Source organism: Zingiber officinale, chromosome 6B (genome assembly GCF_018446385.1).
Source record: "Zingiber officinale cultivar Zhangliang chromosome 6B, Zo_v1.1, whole genome shotgun sequence".
NCBI classification, from domain to species: Eukaryota; Viridiplantae; Streptophyta; class Magnoliopsida; order Zingiberales; family Zingiberaceae; genus Zingiber; species Zingiber officinale.
In genome coordinates, this window is record NC_055996.1 from 120515324 (window position 1) to 120534758 (window position 19435).

The window sequence follows — 19435 nt, forward strand, 5'->3', positions numbered from 1 at the left end:
CATCTATAAGTTGATAGGAACTACAATTGCAAGTGGAGTTGCCTCGATGGAGTCTGAATTAGACAGTGTTGTCTTGTGGCATTTGTGGCTAGGGTATATATGCGAAGGTGGGATGCTAGAACTTCACAAGAGAGATTGGTTGAAGGGTGTCAAGACGTGCAAGCTTGAAGTATGTAAATTCTATGTTCTTGGGAAACAGAGCAAAGTGCAATTCAAGATGGCAACAAACAAGACGAAGAGGATTCTTAACTATATACATATGGATCTCTAAAGACCAGCCAGTGTACTATCACATGGAGGACACTTTTATTTTATGAGTTTTACTAATAATTATTCACGAACGGTTTATGTATATTTTATGTGTCACAAGTCAGAAATTTTTATAAAGTTTAAACTGTGGGAAACTGTGAAAAATCGAATCGGAAGGAAGATCAAATACCTTAGGCCAAATAATGAGACTGAGTACACAGATTCAAAATTTCAGAAATTTTATGAGCAGCATGGGATGATAAAGCATTTTCAGTTCGCATGACACCTCAGTAGAATCAGGTGACAAAAAGGTTGAATAGGATAATCATTAAGAAGGCAAGATGTCTCAAACTAAATTCAAGGCTAGCAAAGAATTTTTGGGCGAAAGCGATTAACATGACATGTTATCTCATTAATAGATTGTCAAGGACAGTACTAGAAGGCAAAGAATCAGAGGAAGTATGGACAAGAAATCTAGTAGATTACTCTCATCTTCGAATTTTAATATGTCCAACCTATATGCATATATCTAGTGGGAAAAGATTAAAGTTGGATACGAAGCCAAAGCAGTGCATCTATTTAGGTTATCAGAAACGAGTTAAAGGTTTCAAGCTTTGGGATCTTAAGGCAAACAAGGTGATGATCAATAGAGATATGATGTTTGACGAGAAGACTATGCTATAGCATACTCAGGAAGAAGAAAAGGAAACACCACAGAGCAATATGAAGAAAGATGTTGTGCAGGTGGAGCTAGAGATTCATGACTCTGATGATTCTAGCTCAGAGCACATGGAGTATCACACTATAGCCGGTGGCAGAACGAGACGAGTTATAAAGCCACCCACCATATACAGATTCAAAGACTTGATATCTTATGTGTTTATCACTAGTAGCGGAGACCCTATATCTTTTCAAGAGGTGATACATAGATCTGAGAATGACAAGTGAACGGGTGCTATGGTGGAGGAGATGAAGTCTTTGCATAAGAACCAAATGTGGGATCTAGTGGAACTTCCTAAAGGAAAGAAAGCTATAGGGTGCAAATTGATATTTAAGATGCAAGAAGCAATGTCAGAGGGAGAAGAAGTAAAGTTCAAGGCTCAGTTAGTAGTAAAGGGTATTTATAGAGAAACGGAATTGACTAAGAAGAAATTTTTGCTTCAGTAGTAAGACATATCTCAATTAGAATGGTGTTGGTTTTGGTGACATATCACGATTTACAGCTGGAGTAAATGGATGTGAAGACGACATTCGTACATGAAAATTTAGAGGAGCCAATTTTTATGTCACAACCTGAGAGATAAAAAGTCAGCCAAGACAAGAGCGGTTGGTTTGCAAGTTGAAGAAATCGCTCTATGGATTGAAACAATATTCTAGGCAATAGTATAAATGTTTTAATTCACACATGATTCAAAATGAATATAGGAAATGCGAGTATGATTATTGCATATATGTGAAGAACCTTGAAGATGAATCACTGGTTTTCTTACTACTATACACAGATGACATGCTCATTGTTGCAAAAAGATTAAAGAGGTTGGCAAATTGAAGAGATTACTGAGCAAAGAATTTGACATGAAAGATTTGGGAGAGGCCAAGAAGATTCTTGGGATGGAAATTCACATGGATAGAGTTGTAGGGAGATTATGATTGTCTCAACGTTACTGTATGAAGAAGGTGTTGGATAGGTTCAACATGAAGAATGCAAAGTTGGTGAGCATACCCTTGATGCATCACTTCAAGTTATCCAGTACACAGTGTCCAAAGACAGATGACGAGATCCAAGAGATATCAAATATTCCCTATGCTAGTGCAGTTGATTGTCTGATGTATGCCATGGTGTACATAAGACCAGATTTGGCTCAAACAGTTAGTATAGTGAGTAAGTTTCTCTCAAATCCTGGTCGACACATTGGGATGCAGTGAAGTGGATTTTTAAATACTTGAGAAATATAACTGATTATGACATCATGTTCAGTAGACAACTGGAAGATCCTTTAGTAGCTGGGTATGTAGATGCAAACTATGTAGGAGATTTAGATGACGGGATGTCTACTATAGTATACGTGTTCACTTTAGTAGGACGACCTATTTGTTGGAAGTCTATACAATCTATTGTTGCATTGTTTACTAAGGAGTTAAAGTACATAGCGGTAGGTGAAGTAGCGAATGAAGCTTTATGACTTACAGGGTTGGTAAGAGAACTCGGCGTTCAGTAAGGTGGAGTCAAGTTATTATGCGATTGCTAGAATGTTATCTATTTGGAATCAGGTGTATCATGCGAGAACCAAGCACATTGATGTGAGATTTTCACAAGATTAGAGAGTTGATTGCTTTCGGAGAAATTCAACTTGAGAAAATTCACACTGCAGACATGTTGACAAAGCTAGTGACCACAGAGAAGCTCAAGCATTGCTTAAACTTGATCCATATCTCTAGATGCTAAAGGAAGAAAGCCCCGACCTAGAAATCCAGATGGAGTTTTGTTCAGATACTCGTGTTCTTCGAAGGGGTGAATATTTACCAAGGTGGAGATTGTTGACGAGTGGCTCGATGAAGGTTAATGCGAGGGATGTCATGGAAGAAAAATCTGTTAAGATTTTTTGTAACAGAATTCTGTTATGATTTTTTATAGCATAACTCTATTACGATTTTTCATAACAGAATTCTGTTACGGTTTTTCATAACATAAATCTATTACGATTTTACCAAGTATAGAGTTTAGACACTATTTATAGGGATCATTGTAAACCTATTATATAATGAAAATCATTGAATATGATTCTCTTGTGTAGAGAAAATTCTAATAAAGCTTCGGCTGTTTTTATGGAGTAGGCACGCCGCCGAACCATGATAACTCTTCTTCTTCTTTTTCGTGTTTGCTCTTTCTTGTGCATCTTTATCTCATTGCTCCATGAGATCTCTCTTTCTCTTTTCCTTTTCTTCCGCGTCAGAGGTTGAGAGGTGCTGCCCCTCCCTCTTTACGCAATACATTTAGATAACCTAATTCATAGAAGTATAAGCTTTATGTATTAAATAATATATTATTATTTGATATAATAATACATCTCAAACAGATAATAAGTGTAAATTCACTTGCCTGAAAAAATGTATTCGGAATTATTTAAAAATGAAGAAAGATAAAAAAAAAATGTATAATTACTCAAATGAAAGATATAGAGAATAACCTTTATAAAAAGGAACCAGATTAAGAATATAAGAACAATGAAATGAGACAATAATAAAAAGAACATGCTCTCTTACTCAACTCATCATCATCCGTGAAACACAAAAAGTAAAGAAATAAAAAACACATGTATAAAATGACAAAACACAATACAATTCCTAAAAAAAGAAGATCGCAACTATGCCAAACCAACCATTAGCATTTATCAAGAACTAAATAAACATTTTTAAGCACAGAACAAAAGAAAAAATAAATCATATTTTTCATTATATAAATTAGAACAATTATAGATAATAGAATGAAGACAAAGAGAAAATAAAAAAATTTATGATTATAAATATATCTAAATAAAAGCTAAACTTAATATCTATCAAGTGATAGAGGTATCTGTTGGACCCTGTGGTAGTTTTGATGTGATCAACCAAGTTGGTTAGGTCCTGCTGTATTTGATCCCTGTGTCTGAGTGTGCAGGAGCTTAGGAACACAGGAAGTCGAGCGGAAGACGCAGCTAGCGAGAAGGACGGCACGGGAAGGGAGCCGACGGGCTCGGTGCGTCCGAAGGACGAGAGAGCTGCGGAAGAGTACTCTGGTGGGCGTGAAGAGCGTGCGCGACGTTCGAGGGACGTTAAGCCGGGACGGAAGGTTGTTCGAGGAAGGCCGGAAATTGGGTTCGGGTGAGCCCTATTTCGGTTGGCCGAAATCACCCAAACAAACGGAGCTTCGGAAGACAAAGTGAAGAAGAAAAGGAGTCAAAAGAGGCAGAAATTACTGTAGCAGGAACCTTGAAGGCGCCTTAAACACATTGAAGGCGCCTTGAATGGATTGTTTAAGGCGCCTTGAGCATGCCAGTTTGACCGTTTGCGCTGCGGATAAAGTTTTATCCGCAGATTGAGTTGGAGGCACCTTAAACCCTGTTGGAGGCGCCTTGGACTCTCGGGATAAGATTTCCAGGGCCTATATAAAGGCCCCTAAAGCTAGGAATTCAACAACAACTCAAACAATCATTGTGCAGCCATTCCTAGCAATAGTTCTAAGCTTCCAAAGTGTAAAAGGCTTCTCCGCCTTCAGAGAAGGAGAATTTTTCTACTGAGCTCTTCATCGCCCTGGATTAACAACCGTCTTGGTTGTAACACGGTTAACTCTCGGTCTTCTCTGTCTTTCTGTATTTAGTTTTTATTGCTTTATTATTTTATTACTATTGCACTAATTGAGTTGAAAGAACGAGGAGGGTATAGTTTAATTTTTGTTTGCAGCAATTCACCCCCCCTCTTGTCGGCCTCCGCTGCACCAACAAGTGGTAACAGAGCCTGACCGCCTCAGAAGGACTAACCGCCAACTGAAGCACTACGATCAAGACGATGGCCGGAGCGAACATCGATCCCCCGAAGTTCGACGGAGACTTCGCCACCTAGAAGCGCAAAATGGAGGTGTTTTTAAAAACCGATTTTGATATTCTTATTACAATGAAATATGATTTTGTAGCGCCGAAAGACAAAGAAGAAAACACATGGAGCAAGAAGGAGCAAGCCGATTTCGTCGCCAACGGAAAGACAGAGTTCCACCTGCTCAGTGTGCTGCCGCCGCAGGAGGTAAATCGGATCAGAAGCTACGACTCAGCGAAAGATCTCTTAGAGAAATTCCTGGAGCTTCATGAAGGTACTTCCGAAGCGAAGCTAGCGAAGCGCGACATCCTCAGGAACCAGTTAACGAACCTCCGAATGAACCAATGCGAGAAGGTAGCGCAACTCCAAGCGAGAATCAAGGAGCTGATAACGCAACTAACGAACCTTGGAGAAGAGGTAACCAACCGGGATTCTATCCGATACGCGCTCAATGTCTTCCCGAGAACTCTAGAGTGGGCCTCCTTAGTAGATGCATACTACATCTCTAAGGACCTCGAGGTAAGTACGTTAGAACAATTATTTTTGACTTTTGAACTTCACGAATCTCGAGTTTCAGAACCCAACGGAGCAGAGAAGACAAGTCAGAACACTGCCTTAAAGGCAAAGATGAACAATTCTGACTCCGAAGCCTCAGTCGACGAATCCGAAGCGGCACTACTGGTAAGACGCTTCAATAAGTTTTTTCAGTTCTAATAAATTTAAATCGCAGAGGTATCATCGAAATAAGAGGACGGTTCGTTGCTACAACTGCAACAAAGAAGGGCACATCAAGGAGGACTGCCCAAAATTGAAGAAAAAGGAGAAAGAAAAGGAAAAGCCAAAATACAAGAAACCAGAACCCTCCAAGTACAAGAATCTGAAGGCTACTTGGTCAGATTCGTCAACCTCTGAGTCGGACATCGAAGAATTCTTAGGGTTAGCGCTATTGGCGAACCATCAACCGGAAGAAGACTCAAGCTCAGAGATGAGCATCGATGAAGGGGGAGGAACATCAGAAGAAGAAAGCAGTAGTGAAGGGGGAGCGTCACCAGACCAGGTAAGTAAGGTACGCAATCTAACCCCAACTCAATCTTTTAAATTTATCAAGTCTCTTTCTAAAGAGTTAGATCAATTAGAAAAAGAGAATGCTGAACTAAAGTTGAACCTAGCAAGAGCATGCCCGTTAGAAATGTATGATCATCTAAAATCAGAAAATGAAAATTTGAAATTAGAAATTGAAAAACTGAAATCTGATGCATGCTTAAATCAATTTCCAAATTCAAAATTAAGAATTTATGGTAAATTAAATTGATATATAAGGAAGCATCAAGGTCAACTTAGAAAAATACCAAGAAACTATGTACCCCCTAGATTTTTGAATAATCCTGTAGGAAGGAACCTCTATTGGGTTCCAAAATCTATGCTTAATTAATTTTTTAAAAAATTAAAATCTTACAGTGAGAAAATTAAACATTGAAATTCTTTATGAAAGCTTTGTCTAAGGAAGTGGTTGTTGCTCCAATAATCAAGAAGGCCTAGTGCCTCGCCACGACCTGGAAGCTAAAATATTGAAAGAAAATGTTTAATTAACTTTCTGAAAAAGCATTAAACAAGAATTAAATAATGCTTTGAAAGTTTATCAAATATTTGTTAAAATAAACAAAAATTCCTTAGAATTTTTTTTTAAAAAATTCTAACTTAATTTTTTTTTAATTAGAAATTTTCTTCTGGAAAATTCTAATAGTTCATTCACTTGACTTAGAATTTTTTTTTGGAACATTTGAACATTTACTTAGGATTTTTTTTTTTACTTAGAAATTTTTTTTGGAAAATTCATTTTAACTTAGCAATTTTTTCAAAAATTCATTTTTAACTTAGAAAATTTTCAAAAACTTTAATCTTACTTGACGATTTTTAAGACCCCATTTTTTGCTGTGATCAAAGGGGGAGAGAAAAGTACAAGTTTAGGGGGAGTTAGAGAAAACTTAATTTTTTTTTATAAAAAGTGTTTCACTTTAAATTGCAAATTATTTAACTTGTTATTTTAGTAAAAAATACAGTTTATAATCTTCTTTAATCAGATCATGGAAACATAAAGGGGGAGATTGTTGGACCCCGTGGTAGTTTTGATGTGATCAACCAAGTTGGTTAGGTCCTGCTGTATTTAATCCCTGTGTCTGAGTGTGCAGGAGCTTAGGAACACAGGAAGTCGAGCGGAAGACGCAGCTAGCGAGAAGGACGGCACGGGAAGGGAGCCGACGGGCTCGGTGCGTCCGAAGGACGAGAGAGTTGCGGAAGAGTACTCCGGTGGGCGTGAAGAGCGTGCGCGGCGTTCGAGGGACGTTAAGCCGGGACGAAAGGCTGCTCGAGGAAGGCTGAAAATTGGGTTCGAGTGAGCCCTATTTCGGTTGGTCGAAATCACCCAAACAAACGGAGCTTCGGAAGACAAAGTGAAGAAGAAAAGGAGTTAAAAGAGGCTGGAAGTTACTGTAGCAGAAATTACTGTAGCAGGAACCTTGAAGGCGCCTTAAACACATTGAAGGCGCCTTGAATGGATTGTTTAAGGCGCCTTGAGCAGGCCAGTTTGATTGTTTGCGCTGCGGATAAAGTTTTATCCGTAGATTCAGTTGGAGGAACCTTAAACCCTGTTGGAGGCGCCTTGGACTCTCGGGATAAGATTTCCAGGGCCTATATAAAGACCCCTGGAGCTAGGAATTTAACAACAACTCAAACAATCATTGTGTAGCCATTCCTAGCAATAGTTCTAAGCTTCCAAAGTGTAAAAGGCTTCTCCGCCTTCAGAGAAGGAGAATTTTTCTACTGAGCTCTTCATCGCCCTGGATTAACAACCGTCTTGGTTGTAACCAGGTTAACTCTCGGTCTTCTCGGTCTTCTCTGTCTTTCTGTATTTAGTTTTTATTGCTTTATTATTTTATTATTATTGCACTAATTGAGTTGAAAGAACGAGGAGGGTATAGTTTAATTTTTGTTTGCAGCAATTCACCCCCCCTCTTGTCGGCCTCCGCTGCACCAACAGTATCTAACTCAATATTACTAAAAAAAAATAATAAAATTCTTCATTTTGAACGGACACAATATATATGACTACATCAACATTTGAACTTAATCAAGCAAGGAGTACAATACCACCAACCAGATTAATGTGACAACATTAGGTGCAATTTTTCTTCCCCAATCTCAACAAGTGAGAGAAACACAAAGAGAGGGAGGAGCAAAATGGGAAGAGAGGAACTAAAAAAAACTAGCATTTTTATTTTAAATTGTATGAATAAAAATTTTTTAATTTATGTTCTTACTGATTAAATGATAAATCATCACCAACGGAGAAAAAACATAATAATAAAATGTTAAAGTTGAGAGATATTGAAGAAGAATAACTAAGATCTTATAAAAAAAAAATACACAATTAAAAATAAATTTAAAATGTTAAAAGGAGAGTCCTATTATGACTTTATCCGTTGTAACTGAATCAGATTTTTATGAGAATGAGATCATATAAATCTTTTATCACGTGAATCATATTATTTTTCATTATTTTTTAAAAATATATATATAAATATATAATTAATATATTACAATAATAGACTAATAAAAATTAAGATCCTAAACATATATTCTAATAAAAATTGAGGTTTGAGCATAAGTCACAATGACCTATGTCTAAAGAAAATATAGCCGGCCTTATTCGACATATCATCGACCTCTTCAGCGCTTGTTGTTGTTTAACTTCTTTTAAAACTCAACTATGTTTTGTTCGGTCAATAAAGATATTTATTTACTGTATTTTATTATCTTTAATTTTTTTATATATTATTATTTCTATCTCGATAATGATTGGATGTTAAAATATATTATATAATTTTTACCATAAACATCAACAAACATTCAGGTGACTTAATAAAAAAAATATTGGAACTTTATAAAGTGTTTTTCTGACGGAACTAGTCCTTGTGAAAAGAGAGGCGGCGGCGGGACGGGGCGAAGGTTTGGATTGACGAGATGGATTCGGCAACTGAAGCTTGCGGTAAACCTTCGAGCTTCGTATATCTGAAGGCTGCCTTCATCGCCATGGAGCCCGTCGATTGCTTGATCTCCTTAGCCAGGTCCGTTCCGTCTTTTCTTCTCCTCCTCTTTTGCTCATCTATTACTTCCCCTTTGTCAGCGTTCTGTTTGTTGCTTTCCGGGTAATGTAATGTGTAATACAATCGGGGGAGCACACAATTAGCAATCAGCTATTTGATCAATGCTTACTTCCCTGCTGTCTTTGTTCTTATTGTCCTTTAGTCTTTTTTTTCCCTGATTTCTTCTTTGATACTCCATAATAATATGTGATTGTCAAGGATGGGCTGACTGAGTTGGACCCATAAGAAAAGAGGAGGATGGAAGGTGCTTAGGAGTCAGAGCCGGCACCCTTTATGACATTAATATTCTCGTTCTGTAACGGTCGCCAACTATCATTATTACCTTTCAATGGTCACCCGAAACCTCCACCAATAATGACCAGTATCAATTGCTTTTATTGCCCTTGAACCAAATCAAACCTACACTTCTCTTTACTTTGCCTTCATGCCCTCCCCTTTTCTCTCTCTCTCTCTTTTTAACATACGCTGAGCACTCTATCCACTCATCAAGCCGAGCACTTTATGCATTCATCAAAGGTGGGATCGCTTAATCCAAAGGAGTGGCTACATTGTCGAGCATTCCATGCATTCCAAAGTGGGACTCGTTTTGAGAGCATCATAGGTTCATGCATTCATCAAGGTGGGACCCGCTTTGAGAAAACCAGCAATGTTGCTAAGAGCATCCACATCAGATTCTCTAAATACAGAATTTATCGTAAATTTTACATTTTACGTAAAAAAACTTTTACATCAGCTACTCTATCCATTCCTTAAATTTAGATTTCATGAATAGTACTTCTCTAAATTTAGGGAATGAAATCTATTCCTTAAACATTAAAATATCATTTTAATTTGGGAGAGAGAAAAAATAAAGGGAATGGATTAGTTAATGAAAAGTAGATATTATATAGTGAGAGAAAAAATAATAAAAAAATAGAAAAGAGAGAAGAAAAAAATAAAGATAATGAAAATTTTAGGGTAGCTGATGCAGTGTGTAATGAAAAATAATTGTCTAAATTTAATAAAGTAGATGGTTTACCCTAAATGTTAGAGATATTATCGAGAATTGATGTGGATGCTCTAAGCACCATGACGTTCACCCAACTTTTCCATGAGCATTCAAGCGCTCATCGTCTGAGTGTTCGACAGCTTGCGTACTCAGTAGCCGAGGGCTCAGGAACTCGAGCTCTAGTATGCTTAGGAGTTAGAAACTTTAACAGCTCAAACTTGAGTACGACGATGATAGTTACAAAGGTGGGAGAGGAACAACGATAATACAATTATGTGCTTTGAGAAAAGGCAAGAGAAGAACAACAATGATATAGGTGTGTCTTGATAGAAAATGCGGGATAGTTTTTACCTTTTTTCTCGTATATGGTAATAATGTCAACATCGAGAGGTACATTATCCTATGTTATTCTATGGAATCTTGCTTATTTGTTAGTCTCTCCTCTAAGATTTGGCTTAAGCGTCGGAGGGGTTTTCGCTGAGGTCCGCCTCGACACCTGTCTAACCTTCTTCTTGTGAGAATAGGATATCAATGTCCCGAAAGTCCTTGGGTAGGCATCTGAATTTAGATCGATCTTCAGACACTCAATCTTTAGATTGATGACCAGTAAGTGTTGAAAAAGGTGGGGCAGTTCGACCTAGTGGGAGGAGTTAGGTGCCACCGGTTCAGGATGTGAAGGTATGACTTCTATTATGCCGAGGTGGTGGTCATAGTTGTGAAAGGCACGTGGGGAACCACACGCAACTCATCCTCATCCCAATGGCTTCACTTCCGAATGCAACACTCCCCTTGGGAGGCCTCTCACGCTCCTCTGCTCTAACCACCTTCGGTCACACACTTTCCTGGAGGAACTAGGCAGCGTCAGAGATATTGGAGCAGAGGGAGAGTAGCACATCATTCGTAGAGGAGAAGAAGGCACGAGGATCCTCCGCCGTCTTCTCGCTCAGACCTCCTTCCAGTGCACAGCTCGTAGAGGAGAAGAAGGCGCAAGGATCCTCTGCCCTCTTCTTGCTCAGCCATTCTTCCTCGATTCATTCGCTCTCTCAATGCTTTGGTTTTCATGAGCAATTGGTTCTTAGTGGATTTCAGGCAGATTTGACGAAGAATCACAACAACCCCTTACTTGGCTTCCATTGTTGGAGATTTTCAGCTCATTAGTCGTCATCTAACTCATTCTTTGGAACACGGATCCGAGTTCCATGGAAGAGCAAACACTTTGTAATCGGTCGACCATGAGAATGGATTGGGTTTTACTTCCTCACACTATTGTTACTCCGTGAATGCATTTTGATTTACTTATTTATGCAATATCTTGTTTTCGGTTGAATGTTAGAATTTCTATTGTTCATTTAGAATGCAAGATATGGGTAGGTTAGATTAAGGTTGATCAACTTGTAATCTATGATTGCCATGCGGAAGTAAGGAACTTAGGTAGTTGTTGTTTGTAAACTTTCTTTTAAGTTAAGGAGATTGTGTCGTCAACTAATTCTTCAGAGTGTCGAGTAAGAACATTAGGTGTAGAACCGAGATTTCGGTTATCGGTAAGAACAACTGAGTACCATACAACGAGACATAGCCTGGTTCACCATTGTAGTTTAGTGAATTTATGGTTCTATTAGTTGCTTTGATTTACATTTATTGTTCTTAGTGTTCAAATTTGAAAAACAAATCCCCAATTGCCATTTGATCTTGAAATTATAACTCGCTATTGCATTCCTTGAGACGATCCGGAGTGGCCCTAGACTGCACTATAATAGGGGATTCTATGTTAATTTTGCCATAGCACGACACTGCACTTAGGTATCTACTTGCATTTTGGTTTATGTTTTCACCACTAATTCATTTTATGTGTTCTTGTTGAAATCTCAGCAAGAGAATAATTATCTTTTATTTGCAGGCACGCTATTCACCTCTCCCTCTCTAGTGATCCAACTCACGTAGGACCAATACTAGTTGCTCTATGGCGAACTATTTATGGAGAGATAAGAGGGACAAAAGAATTATGAACTTATGCATAAATTATGAATTAGGCATAAGCTTCTTGAAGTCCATTAATGCATTTGAGAGCTCCCACATGACTGAATACATTTTTAAGATTGTTGATGAATTCATAAATGAGATTGTGGACAAAAGTATGATACAATTAGTAACATATAACTACATTAAATTTAGCTGCTGGGAGGCTAATGAAAGAGGTACATGCACATATTCGTGTGAAATTTACACTCTTGACTTTATTCTTGAGAAAATTAGTAAGGAATTGAAAATTAAAATACTTTTAAAAGGCAAGAACTTTCACTAATTTTATATACAACCATTGTAAGATTTTTGAGCATAATGTGCCACTTCACTCAAAAGAATGGATCTTATATGACCTGGAATCACAAGATTTGCAACTTCTCTTTCATTTCGAAGTCTTATGGATACAAACTGAAGTTAAGGATGATATTGATATTTTCTTTAATTGAATGAGTTCAATGCAAATGACTTAGAAGTGTAAAAACAAGTGAGCAAATGCCATTGTGATGATCACACAATTTTGTTCTGGTGTAAATTTCACACTTGTTTTTTTACCTTTAGTGAAGTTGTTAAGGTTTGTTGATGGAGATAAAAAAACCATGGAATTTGTGGTATAAAGGATAGTAAGAAAGCCTAACTACTTTTTAAAAATGCAGTCTTCTTTGTGAATCCTATTGACAAATTTGTGGAGCAACTAGATAGTGCTCTTCACGTGGTTGCTTATTACCTTAATCCTTTTTGTTATTATAGAGTATGGAAATAGAGTCTGATAGTGGATCATATACACACATGTAAAGAGTCTGATAGTGCTAGTATGGATATAGTGCTATTATGGTTGATACACTCACATGTTGAGTTTAATAGTGCTATTATGGTATAAAGACTTTCTTTCTCTTGATCCTACCATCCAAAATAATGGTTATGGAATTGAAAGCATATAAAAGAGCATTGAATTCTTTGGTGAAGACAATTAGCTGCGGTACAAGAGTCAAAGAGCATTGATTTTAGTTCACCTAATATTTAGTTAACTTTGTTAGTCATTTTGAATAAATTATATAATTTACTAATATCACTTATTAATTTAAATTGATATTACATTGATGGCCATTGTTTGAATGAGGTTCTCCCCACTTGTAAAGAACGGCAATTTAGATTCTTAACCTAACATATAGCTCTGTTGGATGTGAGAGGAGTTAGAGTGCATTTGAGGGACTAAGTGATAATGATGATTATTGTTTACCTGTTGAATTTTAGAATCATACACTTAAGTGTATGTTTACATCAATAAATGGGTTATTGGATTCCTTGAAACTTAATTGAACACAGGGAAGGGAGAAAAACTTATCCCTTTATTTCGCTTCCTTTCTGTTCTACATGCCTTTTATGTTTACCAAAGAAAAGGAATTTCAGTCTTGTCCTTTCCATCTGTTCCCCTCCTTTTTCCTCAGGTATTCTAGAAGTCTTTAATTCTTATTGGGTGTTCTTTTCTATTGGTAGACAAGTTGGTGGAGGCTCTATAACAACAAGGGTTCAAACTTTCATTTTGGAGGACTGTATAAATGATAATGTAAGTGTTTTTGTAGCTTCTGTTCTCCTTTTCATTTTCCACTCATTGTTCAAGTGCAAGATCTGTGCAAGATCACTATGTTACATATATGCATTGTAGTTGTATAATTTTGCAAATAGCATCATTGATTTAAAAAGAATAAATTGCACTAATTATCCCTGGAAGCTCAATATCTTGCTTATTACCATTGTGCTTCACACCCTTTGAGTATGCAAATATCTTAAAATGACATTGTTTTATAACAAAAATGTCCACCTCAACAAAACTTAGCTAGTGTCGACCTAAACTTGATATTAGCAAAACTGAACACTCTAATCCATTAATATGAATCAACACTCTAATCCAAACACCACTAGCTGAAGCTTCCACACTCTATTTTTAACCTTCTTGCTTGTATTTGTTCATATGGTTGTATTTATTCAGTTTATTGTCCTATCTCTTTTCTGAATCAAACCAGAAGACTTTGTTTTTCTTTGTCTTTCACTAATCATCTATTAGAAGGAATGTTGAAAGAACTCTAGATGTTAAATCATTAAGACACAAGACTTATCTTGGCTTAGAAAATACCAAACACGACAATGGTTTGGGAGTTTTGATCGAGAAATCCCATCTGCTAATGAAGAATGACTAACTTTACCATCTTGGTTTAGAAAAATACCAAACATGACAATGGTTTGGATTTTCTTTTTTTGAAAAGAGTGGTAAATTTTTTTGTCTTTCTTGTTGAAGTAAGGAATGAAGGGGAGCCTTGGCGCAACGGTAAAGTTGTTGCCATGTGACCAAAAGGTCATGGGTTCGAATCCTGGAAACAACCTCTTGCAAAAAGCAGGGTAAGGCTGTGTACAATGGATCCTTCCCTGGACCCGCATGACGGGAGCTTCGTGCACCGGGCTGCCTTTTTTTTTTTTTGTTGAAGTAAGGAATCATGACATATAAGGTTGGAAGAGATTCCTATATCTTTTCCAAGAGAACTTGAAGAAACACACAAAGGTCTTTTTCAAACGTACTGATGTGCTATCTAAATTAAGGAATTAGATCAGGTAATGTCTATGCCTGTAGGAATTCAGGCCTCCTAAAAAATATCTGTTCAAATCAAGATCTAGGATAAGGAGGTCTCAAATCAATGTTTCTAGTGTCTTATCAAATCCAATTTGTTATCAACTTCATTTGTAATCAGTAACAACAATATTTAGGAGAGATAACGATGGGTTAATTTGATCTAAAACTAAGAATGTTACTCGGGATTCACATACTGTAAATCCTTTGGAAAAAGGGGTAGAGACAGGGCATTCCAATAAGTTTAAATAGATACCAATTTGCTCTTTTTAGTCGATGGGAGCATTGATTCTTATAACATCCTAAATTAACCCTATAATTTTTTAAGATCCAAATTAAATAATGCTTATAAAATATCTAGTACTAGAATTGAATTCTTTTCATGTCCATAAATATATCTTGGCTAATCAAGAATTGGACTAACATAGCTGGAGTTGGAACAGACACATATAACATATGGATTTTTCAAAGTTAGGTGTTACCCTGTCTCTTTCCTAGTGTTGATTCTTTAATGGTTCTTCACCTCTTTCCCTTTTCTTTTTATACTCTTTTCATCTGCTCCATGTGATTGACACACAAAGTCAAAGGATGAGTCATGAGAAAGAATCTTTCACTCTTGGCCTCTTTCCGATGGAACCGACAAGATAGGTTGAGATAGGTTTGTCTTGGTTGGTGCTAACCCTGGAAGACAATGGCATTCATCTGCAATGACATAATATCAACATCAATATCTGTTGACGACAACAATGTCTTATTCATGCTAAGCAATAAGGATAGACACTTGAAACTATATTTGTGTCAATTAAAATAAAAATGCATGCTATATAAGCAAATATAAGGGTGAAAAATGTCCTAAACATACTTAATTTGTCATTGTATTGGTTACTAAGCAAATAAAGTAAAAAATAACTTGTTGATTATGAAAGTGAACATGTTACAGTTTGTTAAAATATATAAGATAACTTATCTTACTATAATGAACGATTTAACCAAGGTTTAAAATTTTGAGCCATGCCAGAGTTTCGGTTTATGATCGAAACGATATGGTTCAGTACCTTATAATGTCATGCTGATATGGTTTCTTAATAATTCCTCTCCACCTTCATCATTAAAGTGATTTTTTCCCCTTAGTCTTTGTTACCCTAGTAGACAAATAAAGGAGGGAAAGAAATCTATCCTAACAACCTTTAGTCTTTGCTTACCTTGTAGACGGATGGAGGGAAAGAAACAAATGAGAGAGAGGGAAAGAAATTATTGGAGGAAAAGGAGTAATAAAGAAAAAGATGAAAATAGGAGGAAAAGAAGAAAGGAAAGAGAAAAAGAAACTCGACGGCCATTGTGAGGCCATGGCTAGGTAAGGCTGCCGCAAGGTCCCAACGGCCTCGTGGAGACCTCCGCAAGGCTGCCACCACCTCGCGACTCTGCTTGATGCTAGTGCTAAATGATTTTAGTGTTGATTGGTAGGTGGAACACTAAATTCCACTTATGCCGATACACAGTTTGGTATCAATATCTTTGGCTTCAACTAGTGCTAGAGAATTAATTTGCTCATAAAAAATATTGCAGATTCACACACATAATTCATTAGACTTAAATGTGACTAAGTATATTAGTGCCACATATACATGATAGAGTCTCCAAAGATTATGGTGCGGTTTAGATAAGAAAGAAATGTGTCCATGCCAATCAACACATTTTGCTATCAATATCGTTGGCTTCAACTAGTGCTATATAATTAATTTGCTCATAAAAAAATGTTGAAGATTCATGCATATAATTCATTACACTTAAATGTGACTAAGTATATTAGTGTCACATATACATGATAGAGTCTCCAAAGATTATGGTGCGGTTTAGATAAGAAAGAAATGTATAGTAATTACAATGTAAAAGATATGTGTGATAATGCTATTACTAGTGCTAGAGCTATTGTGCGTGTGACAAATGATTTTGTATAGTTGACTGAAGGCCACAAATTCTTCTATTTATTTATGCCCAACACTATGATATTATTTATTTCCTTTCGGTTTATTTCAAGTAAACAAGATGAATGCTGGAGTAGAAATTAGATCATATACTTATTTTATTTCTTTTTCTTTAATTTAAATGATTTCATTTCCCTCTAATTCCTTCCCTTCAAGTAAACACAATAAAGTTTTTCTGATAAATAGAACTAGACATATTATATATAATTTCAGTAATAAGAAAAGAATAGAGAAAATAACAAAGATGGATATACAATTCTTGTAAGTGAAAGTTTTGAGTATCTTGGATGCATTATTTAACAAGGAAATTGACATGTTGTTTTTATAGTTTTGTGTGATCATCATGTGCCCTTAACTAAGAAAATTTCCATATGAGATGATCTTATTTTATATTGATAAGAGTAATGGGAAATTAAGAAGCAACACATATGAAAAGTTGATTTAGTAGGGATGAAAATGCTAAGATAGATGCATGGAGTTTAGAAAGGATAAAACAAGTGAGCAAAAAAAAACTAATATCTGAGAGAAAGGTTTAAAATATCATATTTTATGTCAGAGTTTCAATTTGTGGCTAACATGGTATTTATTATGTTGTGCTAAGTCGCTATTCTGTAGACTTAAAGTGTTTTGAGATCAACTCAAATAAGTTTTAATCTTGTAATTTTTCCATCAACTTGTTTACTTCCAAATATAAGCCTCTAGCAAGTATATAGTCAATTGAAATAAAATTTAGTAGCATAAAGTTTCAAAACACATCAAATATCTTGACTAATGATTGTACTTTCCTAATATCAAAACGAGTGTTGTGCATTGGATTAAAGTATTGGTTATTGTAGGCTGTAGAATTCTATTGAGGTCACTTTCATGATTTTCCAAGACCTATATCTAATAATGCTCCTAGGATGTCTATTGGTATTAATTTTCACATATCCATAATATGTCTTTGTTAACCATTGAGAATTTGACTTGCACTAATATAATTGAAATGCGAAGAAGTATAAGAATAGGATATACAGATACATCTTGATTCTTGGATATTGGCATCACTCGTCTTTGTTATGGTTGGTGCTTCAATTTGTGCACCTTCTTCTCCTCCCCTCTCCTTTTAGTATTTTATCAGGATATATAAATGAAGAATTAGTGAGATCTTTTTTTTGTGTGTGTAGGTATTAGCCGACCCCACCTGGTGGGATAAGGCTTGGTTGTTGTTGTTGTTGTGTGTGTAGGTATTGGTTGTTGGTGCTCCCTCCTCCCCCTTTTTAGTGTTTTATCTCCTACCCGTGTCGGTAAAAATCGCATAGTAAGAGAATCTTCTTCTTTCAGTTGGGAAACAATTTTAGACAAGATCACAATTTATATCATCTAAATCGTGTAGACACCAGTGGCATAGTGAATTTACTCATGTTGACATAATAATAGTGAGCAATTGAAATGGTAATATTTCAACTATGCCGACCCTTAATAAACAACATTTGAAACCATGTTTGACAACAATTATGTTCTTCCAATATAATAAATGGGAGAAAATGTGTTAAAATGATATATACAGGTTCAAAAGGCACTAATAGATTAAGTCAAAATGTAAAATCACTTTTAGAGACAGCTTCAAGGGATAGAAACATTAAAGAAACATTACTCAATATAATAAACAAATTAATTGATTGAATATTACAAATGAACAATCAAAGAGGTCAACGGAGGGATAACCAAAAATAATTGAGGCAAAAATAACTAATGAAGATATGATCATGTTTTTTCTTTTATCCGTTGTACCTATAATTCCAACTTGTTAAATGATTTTCCTGAAATCAATTACTATACCAATTTCCTTGGCATTCTGGTTTTTTTTTTTTGCTGTGTTTTGTTGGAGATAGAAAGTCTTCAATTCCTTGAGAAATGAGGGGAAACTTGCATTAAGTTGAATAACAGTATTTTGTCTACTCCAGCTTTCATTTAGTTCTAACCCATGTACACAAATTCTATCATAGCAAGAATTTTGGTAATTATCATTCGTCTACTATTTGAAGTTTCATAACTGTAGTTATGCAGGCAATAAAAGGCACAAAGTTGAACCACAAATATATTAAGAATGTTCTCCAAAAGCTCATTGTCGCTGTGGAATCAACTTCTGAAGTTGTGGAGGGATTGTATGAAAAGTTTGCTTATTATTTGACAATCAATTTGGTAACTGGTGCTTCTTCTTTAAATTCTATTCGAAGATTAATTTGCCAAGCTAATAGTTTGTTTTAAATGTTATTAGTTTCTTTTCAATTTGCCACTTCTGACATTATATCATGCAACATGAATAATTTATTTATTTATTAGTTCAATTAGATATTTTTGTCATGTGATTAGCATTCTTGTTTTGGGGTCTTAGTAGGTCGTTGTCTTTATGAGATTCCTATTTAATAAGTCAAGTGATTTTATTTTGTTAATGATATGATTATTAAATTAAAGTATTCCTTTCTATGACATGATATGAACATGAACACATTTTTATTTTCACTTTATAAGAAAGATCCTAACAATTAACCCATGCAAACTATTGAGATTTGATTGACAAGAATTATTCTTTTAATGACTTTAGGAACCTTTCTTCCCTAATTAATGTTGGTATTGTAATAAAGAAGCAATGGTTGTATCAAGGTTTGAAATTTCATTCTACTCTGGATGAAGATATATTGAGAGTAAACCATATAAGACAAGGAGAAGGGCGAATAACCCAATTCGATGTTGAAGAAGGAACATTTTGATACTGTAAAGGGAAGGCTTGCGTTGTGTTTGGTTTCGGCGCTAGAGAAGGAAAATGCATGGGATTTCCTAGAGGAAGGCTTGCCTT

At 35.9% G+C, this 19435-nt stretch overlaps 1 protein-coding gene across 3 annotated transcripts in view; it reads left to right on the plus strand.

Moving 5' to 3' along the window:
• The first annotated feature begins 8764 nt into the window (after positions 1–8764).
• LOC121989282 (putative uncharacterized protein DDB_G0277003) overlaps positions 8765–19435 on the plus strand; it is a 28282-nt gene continuing 17611 nt past the window's right edge. For 2 of the 3 annotated variants that reach the window (XM_042543221.1, XM_042543222.1), the window contains exons 1-3: positions 8765–8942; positions 13486–13555; positions 18646–18780. In XM_042543221.1, coding sequence (XP_042399155.1) covers positions 8839–8942; positions 13486–13555; positions 18646–18780 — 309 coding nt within the window. In that variant the 5' untranslated portion in view covers positions 8765–8838. Of the gene's footprint in view, positions 8943–13485; positions 13556–18637; positions 18781–19435 lie in introns of all 3 variants that reach the window. The other variant, XM_042543223.1, reaches the window with a different exon arrangement.